Below are 19,348 nucleotides of genomic sequence, written 5' to 3'. Positions count from 1 at the left end.
CATGCTTTATAGATCTTATCTAAATAATTAGTTAGCTAGGTAATACTTGCAATGCTCCTGGGAAGTGAGTGGAGTACTACTGTACCCAGGGGGAAACTGAGGCATAGTGGGATATGCCTGAGACCTCAGAGGGAGTCAGTGTCTGATTTGAGAGCTCTGTTTGCTGTTCAGAGAACTAGGCCACAACCCCTCTATCAGATTCCATCCCTTTGTAGCTAAGCACAGAGCAAATCTCTTCCCACAGGGGAGTCAATCTTACAATGACAAAAAAGGACTTCAGCAGAGAAATGCTGATGTACTGGTTAGCTGCGTGGCCCATGCATGAGGCCTGCTGAATCTGGCCCCATGCTGTGACTTTTACTAGTTTAGCAAATAGTCCCATAGAGTATGAGTGCTGAGATCAAGCCTAGGAAATCCTTATAGCTGAGAACAGTGGTTCACAGGAAGTGGTGGACTTTGTGCTGATATCCAGGATGCTCAGGATGCTTCTTACTTCACTGTTTGGCAAGTTTCCCTTGATGTACAAGATGGCAGCAAGGTGCTTTTTGCTAGGGAACAGAAAAGATCCAGTGTTAGATACACAGAGTGGCACTATCTTAGGTTTTTATGTGGCCCCATCATCAGAGCACCTAAAGGTCTTTAATGTCCTTTGTCCTTATCCTCATAATACCTCTGTGTGGTAGGGGAAGTGCTGGCCTGTCTTTTTGTTCTGTGTTTATACAGCACCTAGCAAAATGCGGTTCTGCTCCATGAGTGAGACTTCTAAGTACTACGGTAATACAAATAATTCAATCTCAATTCTGTAGATCGTAACTGAGACATGGAGAAGCTAAGTGACTTGCCCAAGGTTACACAGGAAGTCTGTGGCAGAGCAGGGAATATAATCCAGGTCTCCCAAGTCCCAGGCTAGCACCCTGACCACTGCACCATCCCCCACCCTCAGCTGACACGAAGAGGAGAGACCTGGCTCAGAATCAGCAAGGAGTCTGGTGGCACCTTAAAGACTAACAGATTTATTTGGGCATAAGCTTTTGTGGGTAAAAACCTCACTTCTTCAGATATGCCCAAATAAATCTGTTAGTCTTTAAAGTGGCAGAGGACTCCTTGTTGTTTTTTGTGGATACAGACTAACACGGCTACCCCCCCAGATACCTGGCTCAGAATGTGTAGATTCTAGATGGTGTCTTGCTTAACACAGCTTATTTCAGCTGATGGGTCACCAGCCAAACAAACAGTCACAAAAAATTACATGTTGAAGGGTGGAGTGGAGGACACCTAGTCAGACCTATAAAATCAGTGGTGGCACCGCTGAATTATGGAACTTGGATCTGTCTTTTGGAAAAGAGATCAGGAACATTTAGGGGGAAAAAAATACCTCCTATCAAGATCTCTGAACTGTACCTTGCTAAAAAGGGGAGTTGTTACCCAACGTACAGTGGTGTTCCTAGGCACTCAGCATGGATGATGAACTCTCTGCTCTCTTTGTAGCAGGCCTTGAAGTGCTTGAACCTGATCTAGAAAAGCTGGTGCTCACAAACTAGCTGCTTTTCATCTAATACTCAAGTATCTTCATGGAACTACTGTGGACGTTCCTATTAATGTTCACAAATATTCTTCAGTACCTCTTACCTGATATCTGGGTATGTATTAGCAAGTATAGCAACTTCTATTTTAATGGCACTTGAATCCTGAAGTATGATTATTTCAGCCAGTTTTGGGAGTGCAGAATCCAACCATGTGGCCTTAGACCCCTATTAGAAAAAAGTAACTAGAGTAAACAGTCTGTAATACAGGTCCATTGGGAATACAAAACCTCATCTGCATGGGATGGGGACATAATCAAGAAACGCTGTTTAAATATGCTAAACCAGCTAAACCAGTTTCTAACACAGTTGGGTTGGCTATCAAGGAAGGAACTAAGCAGTAATTAGAAATGATGCCCTATAGTTTTCAGAGACATTGTTCTAAACTGGATTTAGCCGTGCCCAGACTTTGAAAAACTTATTTAGCTAGATTTTTGTTCTCTAAGCTGTACTCAGATCACTCTTCCCTAGCTGCTGGCCTACCTGCTACTCCCCAGTATGATTTTCTTCTCAGCTACTTAATCTGCTGGTTACCCTTGGAGATATGCAGTGACCTAACCTACGTGGCAGATGCATGTTGCATCCGTGGATGTGTGACAGATCTTTGACTTCTCTACTATCTGCTAAACCCCTTCCCTTATTCCCCTGAAAAAAAAAAGCCCGAAGCAGACCTGCTTTCCAGTTGCTGGAAACCCTACCTATGAAGAGTCTAGACCTCCCTCCCACACCACCTGCTTTTCATAGTCACCATGACCCCTGCCACCTGGGTTCACTGCAGAGCCATGAAAGGAGGGATAGGATTGAGATTAAACAAGTGTGAGTTGATCATTAATTCCCTTACCCAATACACTGTTCTGAAAACAAATACTGGCATTTCCAGACCCAGCCTAGACTAAAAGCAACAGAGTCCAGGGAAATAAAGGGGAAAGTTGCATGCAAAACATACCCAGTGTATGTATTTATGCCACAGAACTGAAGCACCTTGGTATTACAATAGAGAACTATTAGATAAAGAAACTTAAATCTGTGTAAACTGAGCATAACAGGAAAGGAACCAATTGCATGAAATCAGGAGAAAGTGGGAAATCAGCATTGTACTTGGCAGCCCTTTTGCTGCTCCTTGTAAACTGTGTAACCTTCAGTCCCCAGGCATATATTCCAACTTGACCCACCCCTAGTCTCGGAAAACTCCCCTTCAGTCTAACATCCACTTGCAAAAACTAAATAGCATTTGAAGAATTAATCCTAGAGGCTGAAGAAAACTCCTTTCAGAAGTTCATAGGATTAAGTTCTAAAGTGGACATGATGAGCCAACACTAACCTTCTCTTTGCAGAAGCTCTGCAAGTGGGAGGCATGAGCTGAAATGAGTTTTGACAAGTTTTGCTGTAGTTCTGGGGTTTTCAAGCTGACTTTCTTCTTCATTAGCCTCACAATGTATTCTCTCACCAAGTGACTATGAATCTTCTCCATAATGCCCTGTTGGGGAGGGGAAATGGGAATTAATTCAGTAGGATCATATGCATGGAACCCACTGCGAGGGCTACAGATTATGCCAGATGTCTGACATCTGGCATAGAGTTGCCCCTTATCTCAATGGCACTTATATACAGGGCCCCATAGCCCCCTCCTATTGTGTATCCAAGTCCAGTGGTGGTGAGGGGTGGGGACACAGGTGCTGAGCCCTGCAACTGGGGAAGAAGTGGAGTTACAATGAAGCACCAAGCACTCGCCTTTGACTTGACAGGAGGAATGGGCAGGGAATAGAGACTCAGATGGTTCCAAAGAGTAGCAACAGAGGGACAATCCTCCCTCACCTCTAACAGACTTGCTCCCACTGTTGTCACAGAGAGGACAACCTTGGGGAATTTCTTTTCAGTTGCTCCCAGTCCCAAGTTCTACAGTTGTCCCTGGTGGAGCTGATGCAGGAGGCGAACACCTAGAGAAGGTAACAGCTCCTGCCCACTCACCCAGAGGACTTGCAGATGTGCAGCCTCTTTCTAAGGCCAGCCATCAAGGAACAGTCAAGAGCAGTCTTGGAACTGGATGAGTTAGGGGAGGAAAGAAAGGGAATGGAGGTGACATTCACCACAGGACGAGAGGATGGCCTGGGCTAGCATAAGGGAACTCAGGGAAAGGGTGGGATCTGTTTTGAATTTTTAGCATAGGTGAACTTGGGAAAGGGTGGGGTCTGTTGCGAATTTTTGTTTGGGACACCTTTGAACAGCGTTAAGCCCCTGTTTGTACATGTGGATTGAAGGCAATATGGTCCCGATGCTAAAACATGGTGTGCCAAATTCCCACCCTCAGTTACACCTGGACAGCCATGCTGGAGTCTCATTAGTTCCGAAGTACTCACTCACCTCCCTATTACTGGCTGGTCTAGAGTCCTGTTCTACCCAGTGCACAAACCCTCCCAGCCCCTCGTAAGCAAAGCCAATGATGTCTGGGAATTGACTCTTTCCCAGAATGGGGATTTCCTATTGGCAATGAGTGATGCTTGAAAAATGAAGCATGAGAGGTAGAAATATCGTAGGGAAACAGGAATATGCCTCAACTCCTCCTGGTCCCCTATTTGATTACATATATTACTGAATTTGTTCAGATATTAGTGAGACAAAAGCAGAAAACTGTACATAGTCCTATTTGAGGCTTGCTGTATAACCACAAGAAATATGGACTTGGACACTTAAAATTGCCTTGGATGTGGCTGAGGATAGAAGCTTGCACTGCAAATCACAGCATCTAGACCTGGCCTGTTCTTGAGATTGGCTCCTGTTGCAATCACCCCTGCAAATACTTAGGATTATCAAAGCCACTCTAAACTAATTTGCACATGTGCAGCCATGCTGGGGCTGGAGGACCAACAGCCAAGATCCTTGGTGTAGACAAGGCCTTATTCTGAAGAGCTGTCTGAACACTGAAGCCTCTCTAATGTGTTTGGCCATCATGCTGAAGAAACCAGGGTAAGAAGGAGCTACGTGAATCTGGCTTTGATGGATAGGAGTTGGCATGATTTAGGTAATCTGCACAGTAATGGAAATCCCTCCTTGGGGGTGGGATTCGCAATTGTGAAAACTCTCCAGTTTAAATGGGGTTAAGCTGGCACTTGCCAACATGCCCACCCAGTCCCCTTGCCAAACCGAAGTGAGTCCATATAGCTGAGCATCACAATGGTCCCTAGTTGACAAGCCAAGCTTGGATTTCCTAGAATTCTTTCAATGTCTCCCTTTGACCTTACCTGGTAAAAGGGGTTGAGGAGAGTCTTGAATTCTGAAAGGTGGTTGCTGGTGACCTGAATGATTTCATCCATCGTTTCACTGCACGAAAGCCATTTACTTTGTGTGAACTTTCTAAAAATAGGCTGAGGAAAAAACATGCTGTTCAGCTTCTGCAAAGCAAAGTCTAAATGCAAATATGTACGTAGAGATTTAACATCTTATACAACAGGTGTGCATGGTGCTGTACAGAGAAATTAAAGATGGCCTGCTAAAGGAGAAGAGGTGAATGGGACTTGTGCCCTTCTTTGCTTCCTTCTGATGAACAGGATAGAGGCCCTAAAGGGCTTAAATTAAAAACAATCTTTCTGTTTCCATTTCTTAAATTAGAATTTTGCATCTTGTCTACTCTATGATGACTGACAAGGACTGATGGCATTGAGTTCCAAGGGAATGAAAGTTGAGGGAAGAGATTTTAATCAGAAATTGTATTTTGTTGGAAGTTAAATAGATATTTACCAAAAAAAACCCCAATAATGACACTGGAGAGAGGTTGTCTTCCTTAAGAGTCCACCCTCCTTGGTCCTCTCAGTTAAGGTTTGAGTTCACAATGAACATCCCTGAGACCTCCCAAGAGGTCCTCGAGGAAAAGCAGGGAAGATGAGATTTGACAATCCTGATGTTTCTTTAATTAGAAACAAGAAGTGGAGAAAAGCCTTTTATTTCAAAGAAAGGAAGAGCCCAGAAGCCAAAAAGTGAATAAGTCCAATTTTAAATGCTTCACAGATCATCTTTAGATATGTGTCCTATCCCCAGGAATTTACAGGAAAAGGCCCTGCTGCTGCAGACAAGTATGTAAGTAATGTTGCACATGTGAGGAGTCCCGTTAGTTCAATGGGACTACAGTACTCAGGCTCGTTAAGTTACATTTGTTTTCGGGATTGAGAACTAAAACACTGGGAACCAACTGAGTTTTAAATAATGAAGGTGGGGGCTGAGACTTGAAGTTCAGATCTGGCTCTGATCTCTTCCCAAGTTTGGGCGTGATCAGTTGTGGACCCCCTCTAATAGCTGAGAAAAGCTCAGATTTTTCTTTAGACTGTAAACTTCCCATTCAGTTAAATCAACCAACCTGGAGTGTGTATTCATTGCTTTGATAAAGACAGCATGATGATGACGACCTCAGCGAAGTAATGTGCTCAGATACTCTGATGTGCAGTACAAACCCTGGAATACTGGGTTGCCGTGTGTTTCACACCCCTCCCTCCCTCCCAAAAAAAGTATTCTGGGAAAATTATGTTGACCCTACTTTTTTGTCCCAAATCAAATCAGTACCATATTAGACTTTTCCTCTACAGGACTATTTCATAGGAGACAATTACATCCCTAGATGCTTGGTATTTATTCATGATGACAGGTTTCAGAGTAACAGCCGTGTTAGTCTGTATTCGCAAAAAGAAAAGGAGTACTTGTGGCACCTTAGAGACTAACCAATTTATTTGAGCATGAGCTTTCGTGAGCTACAGCTCACTTCATCAGATGCATTCCGTGGAAACTGCAGCAGACTTTATATATACACACAGAGAATTCTCTGTGTATATATAAAGTCTGCTGCAGTTTCCACGGAATGCATCTGATGAAGTGAGCTGTAGCTCACGAAAGCTCATGCTCAAATAAATTGGTATTTATTCATGTACTTCACGCAGGTTACCTTTAACTCCAGAAACAAATCTTGAAGCAGTTCATCATAGCCACTGTTCTCTATTTCACGAAGCGTAGCAAGTATTTTCAATCTGGTGCTGTCTTGTGCTGATGTCGTGGTTTTCTCCGTGTGGTCTCTGAAACAAGATGCAGGAAGAGATTCGTTACACAAAAAGAGGAACGCTAGTGGGAGAAGCAGATGTTAATAGGTCCGTAAATGCAACTTAGCACCAGGACATCAAGTTTTTGTCATTACCCAAAAAGTAAACTAGAATTCTGAGTGGCTTCTATGTTTTAGAGTAGAAGTGATGGTCAGTGTTAGTGGGAGGGATACTGATTACATGACTATGACTTTTTAATTTGTCTGTCTGGCAATTGTTCTATTATTGGATGTGTATGTAAATTATCACTGCATATGTGGATGGCAAAAGGGCAGATTCAACAAGCCCTGCCATTGCCCCACGTAAAGGCCAAACTGCAGTGGAAATGACATCCCCTGCTACATGGGACTTGGCCACTGCAGGAACTCCATACCTCCTTGCCAGCTTGATGGCAGTTCTTGGCATAGGAGTGCAGGAATGAAGTTGTCGGTGAGCTGAGCTGTAGCAGGGGCACACAGTGCAGATACATGGACTCAAACCCTCATGAAATGAGTGGCAACAGGCAATATCTGATGCTCCTTCCTGTGGCCCTGGTGGACACTGGCTACTACAGGCTGGGCCGTAGGATTCAGTTCCTCAGCCTTGTGTATAGGTGCCGATTCCATGGATGCTCTGGGGCTGGAGCACCCATGGGGGAAAAAATGGTGAGGGCTTAGCACTCACTGGCAGCCCCCCCATCGACACCTCTCCTTCCCCCAGCGCCTCCCATCCACCTGCAGCTCCACAGATCAGCACCTCCCACCTGCCACAGATCAGCTGTTTTGTGGCGTTGGGAGATACTGGCGGGGAGGGGAGAGGAGCCAGGATGCAGTGCGCTTGCGGAGGGGGCAGAACTGGGTGGGAAGAGGCAGGGCAGGGGTGGGGCATTGGTGGAAGGAGTGGAGTGGGGGCAGGGCCTGGGCGGAGCCAGGGGCAGCATCCCCCAGCAGAATAGAAACTCGGCACCTATGTCCTTATGCCTTTTGAACAGTTTGACTCAGGCTCTGACTTCTCACGCAGGATTCAGTCTATTGTTTTTCAGTTATTTCATGAAAATAACAGATAATATCTCCACTCTGTTAGGAGAGCCAGAAGGTACCTTAGTTTTGTAGCAAAATATTTAATGATGCACAGCTTGGATAAAGGAAAATGCAGTTGTGGAAACTGTCCTAATAGCATGAAACTGCTTGTTCCTAAATAATCAAATGGCACTTTTCTTTTAACCCAAGTGCATATCTGTTCTACAGATGGGTACTTGGAGACTCATGACTTGTCCATGATCAATCAGTGTAAGAACAAAGAATGAAACCCTGGTATTCTGATTCCATGACCCCTATGTTGTCAGAATTTGCACTCAGTAGGAACATTTGAAATCTGGAATAATAGGACTATTTTATGAGCCGAAAATCTTTGGGTGGGGTTCTCAGCTGCTCCAAAATGACACACGAATGAGTTCCCTGGAGCAATGCTAATTTACACTAGCTAAATAATTAGGGTAACAAGTATATAATGTAAATATTTGATTAAGCATTTTGGATATTAGCTACTGGAAGTTGCACTGTAGCTTCTCTCTCTCTAAATCTGTATATAAATATTAAATACAATTAAAGGTTTCAGTGTGTTTGCTGCTGTAATGCTCTTTATCTCCAAAAGCTACAGTCACCCGGATTGATTACAAAGCAACAAGTTAAGCATTTTCATTGTGACTCTTACCTAAAATTCATGCAGTTGTTAATATTTGCAATTATCATAGCCTTGAAATAGCCATGCTGCTTGTTTTTCTCTTTAAATTCTTCTAAGGCTTTCTTGTAGCTAAAGGGAGAGATTGAAAGAAGAAATCATGATCAGTAACTTTGCAACTGGATGTCACTCTTGCGCTTAGAAAGCTGTATCCTGCAACAGCTTATTGTACCTTTTCAAAAATGTTGACAGCTCCACCAACAGTACGATGGACAGTTGGTTGCCCAGTTCAGGTGTAATTTCTGCAGCTCGCTTTTGTCCTCCATGAATAGTCTAAGACATAAAATTGAACATTGGTCAACTTCAAACTTCTACAACAACCCTCTCCCGCCAAAAACAACCCACAGGAGAGTTGCTAAGGTGGCTGATGCGGATTTCTTATTAGTCATTGGTGTTAGAAGAGATTAGTTCTCAATGCGATAGGCACTGCACAAACACAAAGCAAGAGCCAGTGGCAGCTGCCTGCTTTAGCTGCCTATAACTAAAGATGGTGGAGAAGTGGGAGAGGTGCCGTGACTTGTCCAAAGTCACACAACAGAGCTTGGAACAGAATGCTGGTCTCTCCTGAGTCCCAGCACAGGGTCCTAGCTGCTGGACCACACTGCCAGTCCTAGGAATAAGCAATGGAACTGTACTTATTTTGGACAATAATGCAATATTTGCACCCTCTGATTTCAATCAAAAACATAGATGAAGAGGAAGGAGACACTAAATAGCAATTCAGAGGAAGAAAAAGTGTGAACAGAGTGTCAAATGATATTATATATATATATATATAATACACACACACACACACTTTTTGAAAAATATCTTCTAATCATCTCCGGGGGGGGGAGAAAGGGGAGAGAGTCCTACCCAAGAAAAGATGAAGGACAAGAGTCGATTTGTCTAACACAACCTGAAACTCAGCCAAGTTCCTCAACAAATAACTGCTATTTTGCTCATTTGTGTACAAGAGGTCCTACTGGTTCAGTTTTGGTTACACACATGCATTCCCTTTTGTCATGTCAAACAACGGCAGGATTTTCCCCCTCAACATGTTTGAGGTGTGGGGAAGAGGAGTTTCCCAGGACTGCAGAGCAGAGGGACCTGCTAGTCCCTAATGGATAACCACCCATGCAATCAACCCACAGCCTCTTACTGAGGCAAGCCTAGTGGATAGGACATTGGTCTGGGCTGTGGGAGAGCTGGGTTCAATTCCCTGCTCTGGTATAGCCTCCCTGTGAGACCTTGGGCAACTCACTTAGTCTCCCTGTACCTCCAGTCCCCATCTGTCAAATGGGGATAACAGCACTTCCCTACCTCACAGGGGTATTGAGGATAAAAATCTATTGATAGTTAGGACGTGCAGAGATACTATAATGATGTCATAAATACCTAGAGAGATTTTTTCCATAGGATTACATGGTCTTCCCTTTATTTGGATATCTAGAGCTTCTTGACTGGATTGTACTTAGTTTCAAATCCTAATACCTTCATGACAGTTATTTAATTTTAAATATATCCTGGATCAAGTAAAACAATGCACTTCAGTGCATTTCTGTTACCTGGATGACATCTATGGCTAATTCACTATGAAAACGTCCATCCAGTTTTTCCGGTTCTTTCTCTTCTATCCACCTCTTTACTTCCATTTCTAAACTCTTGGCCAGCCAGTTCTTGACAGAAGCCTTGACAGAATGAAGGAAAAGAAACAACATTTACCACAGCCCATGTACATGGTTTTTAGTGCTCACAGTTCGTGGGCTACATTTTACTGGTCAGTCATGTAATTTGTCTGGCCTAATGGAATTTTACATCAAATCCTGCTAGGAACTTGAAACTCTACTCTCTGCCAGTTACACGAGTCTCTCAGACGGTACCATGTAAAAACCCTATACCCATAAGGCCCAATCCTGCCGTCTTTATTCAAGACTATATTGTACCCTCCTGTGCTTAGCTCAGGGGAGGGCATCCAAGAACTCTGGAACGTGAAGCTTATTGCAGTGTTTCCAATTAATGTTTCGTCAGGGAGAGGCTTGGAGGGTGTACAGGATATTGCCCCCAATTCCCGGGGGAATGGGAAATGGAAGCTCCAGAGCTGTGGGTCCTGCTCAGTCTCCCTCATGGCTCCTCTACCACCCAGAGTGCAGAAGTTAATGCTACAAAAAGCAGCACAGTCTTCTGGGTACATCTGCACCTGACTAGCTGCCAGTTTGGGAGGAGAAGCATGCTGCATATAGTGGCTGCTTCTCAGCGCTGACCCTTCCTGCTCCTGACATGGATAACTGCAGAGCCACACAGTGCATACAGTAATTAGCACTGAGAGGCTACTGCTGCATTCTGTTTGCTCAACAACTTGCCTGTCCCAGCTCACATCTGGAAGGGATTATAGACTGGAACTCCAGACTGAACTTCCTTTCTACTTACAAGTCTCCAGGAATTCTAGCCTGATGTTTTTGACTGATCAAAAGGTTCTAAGCACTGTGATTACTAGAATGGTCACCATTTGAGGTCTTTTGGGAGGGCGGGGGGACAACCTAAGAATAACAGCCTCTCTGCCATTTCTGCAAAGATTCTTCAGTACAGTTAAGGGCCAGGTTTTCAAAAAGCAGGTCTGCACAGTTGCACACCTTTGCATGCACCCAACCTGCTTTCACAAATGCTGTGGGTACGAGTCTCCTCTGAGAACAGCACATAAGTCAGGAGTAATGCCACTAGAGCTACACTGGACATATGTGGCTAGGAGAGGAGAACTGAGCCCTCTCTCCATGCTTTACTTAAAACTGGGTCCAAAAAAATCTTTGACTGTTTATTCCCTCTTATGGTAAGGCTTTCAGAGCTAGGATAATTGCTTTACCTTGTAAATAGCCATGCAGCCCCCAAGGCTCGTAGACTGGGTTGAACATGAAGACAACAGCATTTTGTTATGTAGGTCTTTGTGCAAGAGAGAACATGATTCATTTCCCACCCGCTTAGCGAGGTTGAGCTAACATGTCTGATCTTGAAAGGTATGTAAAATGATGCAGAGAGCAGAGCAATGCACAGTAACTGTGCCCTGGACAAAATAAAGCTTCACTAAGGTGTGTCACAGAAATAAAGGTAAGAAAGGAATGAACAGACTCTCACCGCTTCATTATACAAGTATGTAGCTTCAAGCTGTTTGATCATTTTGGGTGGCAAAAGGCTCCCCAGTTTGGCTTCATCCAACTCTTTCACTAAAATGGAATTTTTTCTTATGTCACTGGAATGAAAAAGCCAAACAAACAACCACATTTCGTAGAATCAGTGTAATTAAAGACAGTTGGTTTACATAAATCTAACATTGCTAAAGAAAACAGTGAAAACCAGATGTAAAAATGTGTTGCCGTTAAACGCAGGCAGGCCTTGGAGGAAAGGAGGCAGCGCCCAGGCTTTGTAGCCCAAGTTTCCAGTTATAGTTTGTTCGTGCCACTAAACAATAACGGACACTGGCACAGCTTGCTGTGGGAATTCAAACAGTGCAGAAGTGTTCTAGCCTAAATGGAACCAGGAGTTGAGTTTTGTGCCAGCAGTTGAGGTCTAGTGGGAAAGGGAGAATTCAAAGCAGTGAAAATAAAAGCAACCCTTCCTCCTTCAATAGCTGAATTATCTGATGGGACACTGGGTTTTAGTGATTAAGTAATGTTGGACAAGCAGTTGTTTTTAAAATTTCAATCTCTAAAAGATTGGCTTTTGGTGTCTCATATCCTGCTATTATTCTTTCTGTGAAATACCTATTGAAGGGAGGACTGATGGCTTGACATGGAGGCAGAAATAGGCTGCTACCCTGGCGTCAATGTGGAATGACTCCATCAGCCTCAAAGGAGGCTTACACTTAGGGCAGGTTTTGCAAATTTGGCGTTACCCTTTTGAACTGCAGGGAGTAATGTTAGTGATTTACCCAATGTCCACATTTATAGATGAACCATCACTTCACAAATACCACATTGTACTACTAGCAACAATCCATGGGCTGCTTTTCTACAACTTCAGAAACTTGTTGCCAGATCTTTAGCAGCAGTAGTGCTGTGTCAGGCACAGCTGAGTGGGGAAGATGACCAAGGTGCAGAACCTGCATTTTTTGTTGAAAAAAGTTGTCAAAAACGTACACTCAGTTCTACGGTTTATCCTTCATAGGGCATTTGTATAAGAAAATAGCCAGTGTTCTAGATAACTACCCTAATCCAGTGGTTTGGAGCACTGAAACAACATTGTCTGATTCTCCCCTCCCCAAATTACTCCTGAAACCACCCAATCGGTTTTCAAAACAAAGCCACGTATTTTGGCTTATGCCAGAACTTTTCTGAATGCAATATGCTGAGGGAGGCTTGCATGGTTTGTTCTTTTCCCCCCCTGTGTGCTGCACCTTTAAACGTCTAGGGATCAGAGCTGTGCTGCTTCCCTGTTGCAAAGTTGCCTTAAAACTTGTGTAGCCAGCTGCAGGAGGGTTCACCCAGTGCAAGGGGAACCCGAGGCAACATGAATCACTGTTGTGGTTCCCCGTGCTGCTGCATCTCCTATTGCCTGCTGCAGGAGGCCTGGCCAAGGATTCTCTCCACTCTGCTGTTCCCTGACAGGTGAAATGGCCCCTTGGGGCCATAGGCAACTAACTTAAACCTCTTTTGTGAGGGGAGCAACCAGTGTCCAGAATCATGGGTGGGAGGGGAGGCACAATGATGACTTTAAGGCCAACTGTCTACATCTTCCTTTTCCTCAGCTGCACGGAGCACTCCTTAGAATCAGCTCAGGCTCTGGGCCCAGAAGCCTGCCCTCTGCTAAAGGTGACCACTACGTTTCACTCAGGCTGTTAGGTGAGAGGCATGGTTTGAGGAGAATCTTTCACAGAGGAAATCTACAGTCATCTGGTTTACATCTCCATATATTCAAATAAAAAGTCACTCAGTGATAGGACACGGTGAGGGTTTTGTGTATGGAAAAACGGACTTGCTTTTAGAATTTCAACCCACTGGGGTAAATTCATCCCTGGTGAACATATCCTGTGGTGTTCTATGAAATGCCCAGGGACATCACATATCCTCATTTACCAGTGGTAGGTAAGCGCCTTGCGCAGTGTACCCTCCCCCACTGCACGGTTGGTGTGTTTAACATGGGAAGTAGGTTAGGCTGGACGTGAAACACTGACCGTCTCTGCAGTCTTAGGGAAGGTGTCTGCAAAGTGTCTCATCCATATTTAGCAATACCAATTTAATCACACGTTGCACCTTATGAAAGTAGTTAAAACGTGGCTAGCCTATCAACATTTCGAGCCCGAGTGCAGCAGTGCTTTTGGAAAAATTCTAAAATCAACCTCAATTCAATCATCTTACAGCAAAGCAGCACTTAGGAAGAAAAGACTTTTGGGTTTTAAAATAAAGTAACACAGCTTTTGTATTTACAGTTTGTGATAAGAAACAAGACTTCTTCACAAAACATATCTAACAGCAGAGCAACTGGTTTGTCTAATGCTATAGAGGAGTTCAGTTTTACAAAACATGGGGTGGTTTGACCTGATAACAGTCCTTTGGCTAATGCTCTGCTGGACTTGGGTTCCAGTCCTTGCCCTCCTAACTCAGGGAGTGTCTACAAAGTAGCTGGGTGATGCGATTCCCAGTGTGGCTAAACACACATGCACAAGCTGTTCAAGCTAGTATGCTAAAAATAGCACGGGGGCCAGGGTGGCACAAACAGTGGCATGGGCTCCTGCGCTGTACCCCCGGGGCCGGGTGGGCTTGTACTCAGGTGGCTAATCTGAGCCACTGCCCACACTGCTGCGGCCACACTGCTACTTTTAGGTGCTCGTTCAAGCAGAGCTAGCCCATGTATGTCTACCCGAGCTGTGTATTACACCTCCCAGCTGCGGTGTAGACATACCCTCTGGAGGTACACAGGGATTGTAGGTAATGCCTAAGCAACATACTCCACCCTCCCAGATGACTTCACATAGTGTTTCTCAGGAGCACAGGCCTGCAGTTGAATGAGGGACACAAGGAAAAGAGGTCCTTCACTGCCCCAGGAGGAGGTGACTGGGCTGGAGAAGGAGAATCTGGAAGAGTTCAGTCGCACAGCTGGAGGGGTGATCAGGACAGGGAGCCTTCCCAGGCTTTTGGATGCAGTGAGCTATTTGATTAAAGAGTGGCAGCAATGGACTTGACCCCTTCCAGCCCCACTGGGCTGAAAGATTGCTGTTGTGGCACTCTGAGGGGAAGTGAAAAATCCTCCCCACGGGATTAGAATAAACGGCAGGTGTTGATTTCAGGCCAGGTCCTCAGCTGGGGTAAATCAGCATAGCACCATTGATTCCAAAAATCAGCCATGTACTTGACATCAGTGGAGCGAAGCCAACTTACACATAAATATGTGGGCATCGTTGGAGCCAACAGAGCTATGCTGATTTACATCAGTGGAGCATCAGGCCCAAGGACCACACAGTACAAGACCTGGGAAATACCATCCTATGTATTTAAGCCACAGGGACAGGTGAGGGGACTCCCTGACTACTTAGACGCCCGCTGAATCGGCTGAAGAGCAATGGAGTGTAATTGGCATGACTCAGTGCACAGGAGCATGGTGTTAAAGTGTAACTGTACATGGTGGCAAATGATCCACTACAGAGCATAGACAGAGAGGCATCTTCTGCGACCTGCAGGCTGTTAAGTTACAGTGTATAACCTGGCATGGCTGTCAAGATACCCAAGAGGTGTTTGAGTTTCAAAATTACTCTCTGAATTGGATACTGTAAAAATTGTACTTGATGCTGTATATTGCTAATCACTGCAGGCAAACTCCTGCCCTGGGCCATGCGGGTGTGACTGATGGGGGCACGTGAGGGTGCACACATCCATATGGCAGCACTTGCCACAAGGCACTAGGAGAGGGCCCACCTGCCAGTTCTCACTAGCCTGCAGAGCAGTACGGTCTGCTAGCATGGGGTGTGATGTAACCCCTAGGTGTCTTGTACACATGCTGCAACATGGAGCCTGCTCTAGAGGTGGGTGAACCCTGCTCCTTTCTGGGACCAGCAGTAAATTATGCTGTAGAGTGTCTCCCAGCTGCCGTTGCCCATCCTGCGCTGGCAGGATGGCTCATACACCTTCAGATGGATTCCTAAGACATACCCACTTCCCCGTGTGCCTGCTTACAGCAAGGGAAGGATTTTGCCATAAATATCCCCTATTCTATGGCTATGTCTACACCATGCAGCCTGTGTCAGCAAAGCCCTCTCATGTATACCCAGCCTACACGGATTAAAGGACTTTTTCGGTTGGTATAGGAATACCACCTCCCTGCACAATGTTCGCTGCCTCGACAGAAGCCATCTTCTGTCAACATAGCTCAATCTACATAGGGGTTTTGTCAGCATAGCTATGTTGGTGAGGAGTGTGGTTTTTTCACACCCCTGTCAGATTCAGCTGTGTTGACATAACTTTTAAGTTTAAACCAAGCCTAAGTGTTCTCTTATTAGGATGCACTTTGCTCAGACACCATCTCTAAACGTCCAGAGAGAGAAATCACCTTTACTGACTAGTTTTGGAATCTACTATCCAAAATCTGCTATTGGCAAAACCACCAAAGATAATGGACTAAGTGATGATAGGCCCCATCCATGTATGATCTGGGAATACATGAATGCAGATCAGTCAACTCTAGTGAGAAACATATAGATATAATCACCACTTACTTTGGATAAAGGTTCTGCACCCAAGTGAGGAGGAGATATGTGTCCTTATCTCCCAGTTCAAAGTCAGCAATCTGCTGCAGCTGAGAAGAGAAATAGCTGTGGTAACATTCTGCATATGTGCTGCACACGTTAAACTGCGCATGGTAATGTTGTTTAATGTATTCCACCACTGTTGTCATATCCTCTTTCATTGTCCTTCCCATGTGCAGGAGGCAATGAGCAGTTGTAGACAGGTTCTCAGCACAGCTAGTGCGCTGGATGTCTTTCATACGATCAGCTACAGACTGCTTCACTGTGTCCATCCAAACCTCCCTCCATTTTCTGGGTCTGTAACTCATGATCTTGTCAGGTGGCTTCTCTGACTTGTATTTCTCATCCTCCACCTCCTGCTCTTCTATTGCGTACACAGCATGCCGTAGTAACTTTGGATTAGCTGGTGCTAGGATGATCGAATTCTTTATGATGCTGAAGACTTTACACCTCAGTAGTTCATAGAGTGATTCCACTTCGCTTTGCTCCCTTGACAATTCCTCTTCACTCTTGCCACTTAAGTTGCTGTAGAGGGCCCACTCCAGAGCAATCAGCTGTTGTGTGGCATCGAAGAAATGGTCACTTTCAAGGTGCTCTCTGATTTGTTCAGCTGTCAAAAGAAGAACAATTTTTGTACCCAAATGCTTTATGACAGAGGCTCCCATCTTCTTTACAAAAATGGCCCCACAATACTACAGTGCATTCAGTTATACAGCCCTTTTAATGCAGATTCTTAGACTTCACTGCAAAGCGTCATTCAGGTGACTTTTAGAGATCTCTGAATATTCCTGCCATCTCTCTCGCAAGACATGACTGTGACTCAGGCTGTGCCAACGTATTACAAATCCAGGGGTTGGATGTGCTGCCAACTGTTTTATGCTAAAATACTAGAGGTTCTACTAAGGGCTTATAGATAGAGAGATATAGATATCCCAGTTGAGTTTTGAAGTTTTTTTTACCCTCTGCCATCCATCTAGCAGTAGAAAAGATCCAGGCTACTAAACTGAGCAGTACCTGCATCTTAAAAGCAGGAACACTGACGATTACGGGAAAGTGTATGCAGACACACCAAAAGCTCAGCCAGTTGTGCTCTTTATTGTAAAGTGTGTGTGTGTGTGTGTGTGTGTGTGTGTGTGTGTAAGGGATGGGGAGGAGTGGAAACGAGACAATACATCCTCAGGTCTCACCCGTGTCTGCTTGCTCCTCAAAGATCACTTTGGAGGGAACAAATGTCAAAACCTTAGTCACCAGAAAGACTACAAATCATTCAAAGGCCATTAATAGTACCCCTGACCAATAGTGAAGGCAATCTGCTCATTCCAGTCATGTCACACCCAGTGATGTCACTGGGAATTTGACACATGGATCACGGGCATACTAAGACATTTGAAGAACAAGTATAAGCAAACAGAATACAACAGTAACTAAAAAACCTGGCACATGAAGTCCCCATATTAGAGAAAAATTCAAACTGTTGTTGCTCCTGAACTTAGATTTCCATTAGGATTGTGGATCAGAATGATAGAAACAGTTGGCAAGTACACAGAATCTAGTGTCCAGCTGTTAGTACTCGCTGTTGTACCAAGAGCCAGACACTAGAACAAAAAACCGCAGGGAAAACTGATTTTTCATCCCATGCCATGCCTGAGGCTGGTCTGCAAGAACACTGAGCGTGCAGCAAGCTGAGGTATAAATCTCTCCTGCTGCTGCGCACTAAGTGTCCATGTGCACCCTGCTGCTGCACACTAAAAATTCCAGGATGTGCTTGAATTGACACTCGTTTCAAAGCGGGGTAAGTCAAAATGCATGTGCATTAAGGAATTTACAGTGCACACTAGCAAGGTCCACACAGACAGACATTTCATACATGGCAGGCTAGTGTGGGGTAGATTTACACCCCAGCTCACCACAAATTAAGTGTTCATATAGACAAACCCTGAGAATATAAATACTTGGTGCTAGTAGGTAAGCATCAAAGTGTCCAATCCTCCTTCAAGCACTATACTCTGAACAGGAGAGGCCGCTATGTTAGAATACCCCTCCCAGTAAAGGTCAATCATCATTGTCCAGTGCTACAACATCCATTACAGAAGCCTGGCTTTGGGGATGGTGTGGCTTCCAGTAACAGCTGACAACAGGTGGTTTCCAGCTAGCCTCGAGGCTGTATGGATGCTAGAATGGCCAGCCTACCTGCTTGGCCTCCAGACATATATCCTGGTGGTCAGACGCACACATATTTTGCCAAGCCTGTTTGTTATCTGTACCAGGGTTGGACATTTACATTGGAGATAGACTACCCAACACTAATTGCTTAAAAGGAGGAAGGGATAGTCTAGTGGATTTGGGAGACCATGGTCCAATTCCTGCCTCAACCACAGACTTCACAGGAAATCTAGTGGAAGTCACTTAATCTGACCTATGCCTCCATTCCTCACCTGTAAAAAGGGGATAATACTTCCCCACCCCTGAGGGGCACTGTACGGATAAAATACACTAATGATGTGGGGTGGCCATATATGTAGATAGAACTGGCATACTGTACCTGTCAATGCTCCATCGTTTTCTATTAGATTCTCTATCTTCTGACCACCCCAAAAATTGGAAAAGGCATCTTTTAGTTTTCCCTTTATTCCCTTCTTTTTCTTTTTGGGACTATCTCTGCACTCAGATGAATGAGGACAGCTCTCATTGGCTTCAGTGGAAGGTTCATGTGAGTCTCCGAGAGCAGAATCTTGTCCTTGGCTTTCAGTTTTCATCTGATCTTTTGGCTGGGTCTCTTCCACAGCTGATTCAATAGACACAATATCTGGTTCGGATTCTGATGATGTGGAAGGTTTTCCAGGCAGCTTTACTCCAGTGACGCAGTCCTTAGAAATCTTATCCATCCCAAAAGGACTGCTGTTGAAAAAGTGCATCATTTTTATCATCTTTTTTTTAAGCCTGTAAATTAGAGTAAGGAGTTGTCAGGCCCAAATGCTTGCATAAAAAACAAACAAACAAACAAACAAACACGTCAGTGACACAAAGTTAAGGCCTATTCCCCTAAATGAAAATTGCTACTGTAATCTGCTGTTAAACATGTGTGGACTGCACTGAGAGAGTTAGAGCACGTGGCCCAAGAATGCGCCAGTCGGGGGAGCATTGAAGCAGGCAATCTGCAGAACATTAGATAGGGCCCAAGACAACACCTTTGTTGACATTAATAACACCGAAGTGGGTGGATTTATTCCTGTGGAACCTGAAAGCAATGATTCAGAGCT

At 44.6% G+C, this 19,348-nt stretch overlaps 1 protein-coding gene across 1 annotated transcript; it reads right to left on the bottom strand.

Annotated features, from left to right (window-relative positions):
- Positions 1–406: 406 nt before the first annotated feature.
- TNFAIP2 (TNF alpha induced protein 2) lies at positions 407–19,015 on the bottom strand. Its single transcript, XM_077820527.1, has 11 exons — positions 18,631–19,015; positions 16,059–16,698; positions 11,489–11,603; positions 9,928–10,050; positions 8,553–8,653; positions 8,354–8,452; positions 6,511–6,637; positions 4,823–4,945; positions 2,905–3,060; positions 1,630–1,751; positions 407–548 (listed from the first exon to the last, which is right to left on the bottom strand). The coding sequence occupies exons 1-11, from the start codon at positions 19,013–19,015 to the stop codon at positions 407–409; spliced, it is 2,133 nt and encodes a 710-aa protein (XP_077676653.1).
- Between the last annotated feature and the right edge of the window lie 333 nt (positions 19,016–19,348).

This window comes from Eretmochelys imbricata, chromosome 6 (assembly GCF_965152235.1).
Source record: "Eretmochelys imbricata isolate rEreImb1 chromosome 6, rEreImb1.hap1, whole genome shotgun sequence".
Taxonomy (NCBI): Eukaryota; Metazoa; Chordata; order Testudines; family Cheloniidae; genus Eretmochelys; species Eretmochelys imbricata.
Note: the sequence above shows the minus strand (reverse complement) of the source record. Positions and strands in the feature narration are given on the sequence as shown.

Coding starts and splice junctions, on each gene's coding strand:
- TNFAIP2 (XM_077820527.1), bottom strand. CDS start 19,015: ATGATAAAAATGATGCACTTTTTCAACAGCAGTCCTTTTGGGATGGAT. Junction 8,453..8,552: donor CTGTCAACATTTTTGAAAAG/GTACAATAAGCT, acceptor CTCTCCCTTTAG/CTACAAGAAAGCCTTAGAAG. Junction 3,061..4,822: donor TCCTCAACCCCTTTTACCAG/GTAAGGTCAAAG, acceptor CCTCCCCAACAG/GGCATTATGGAGAAGATTCA.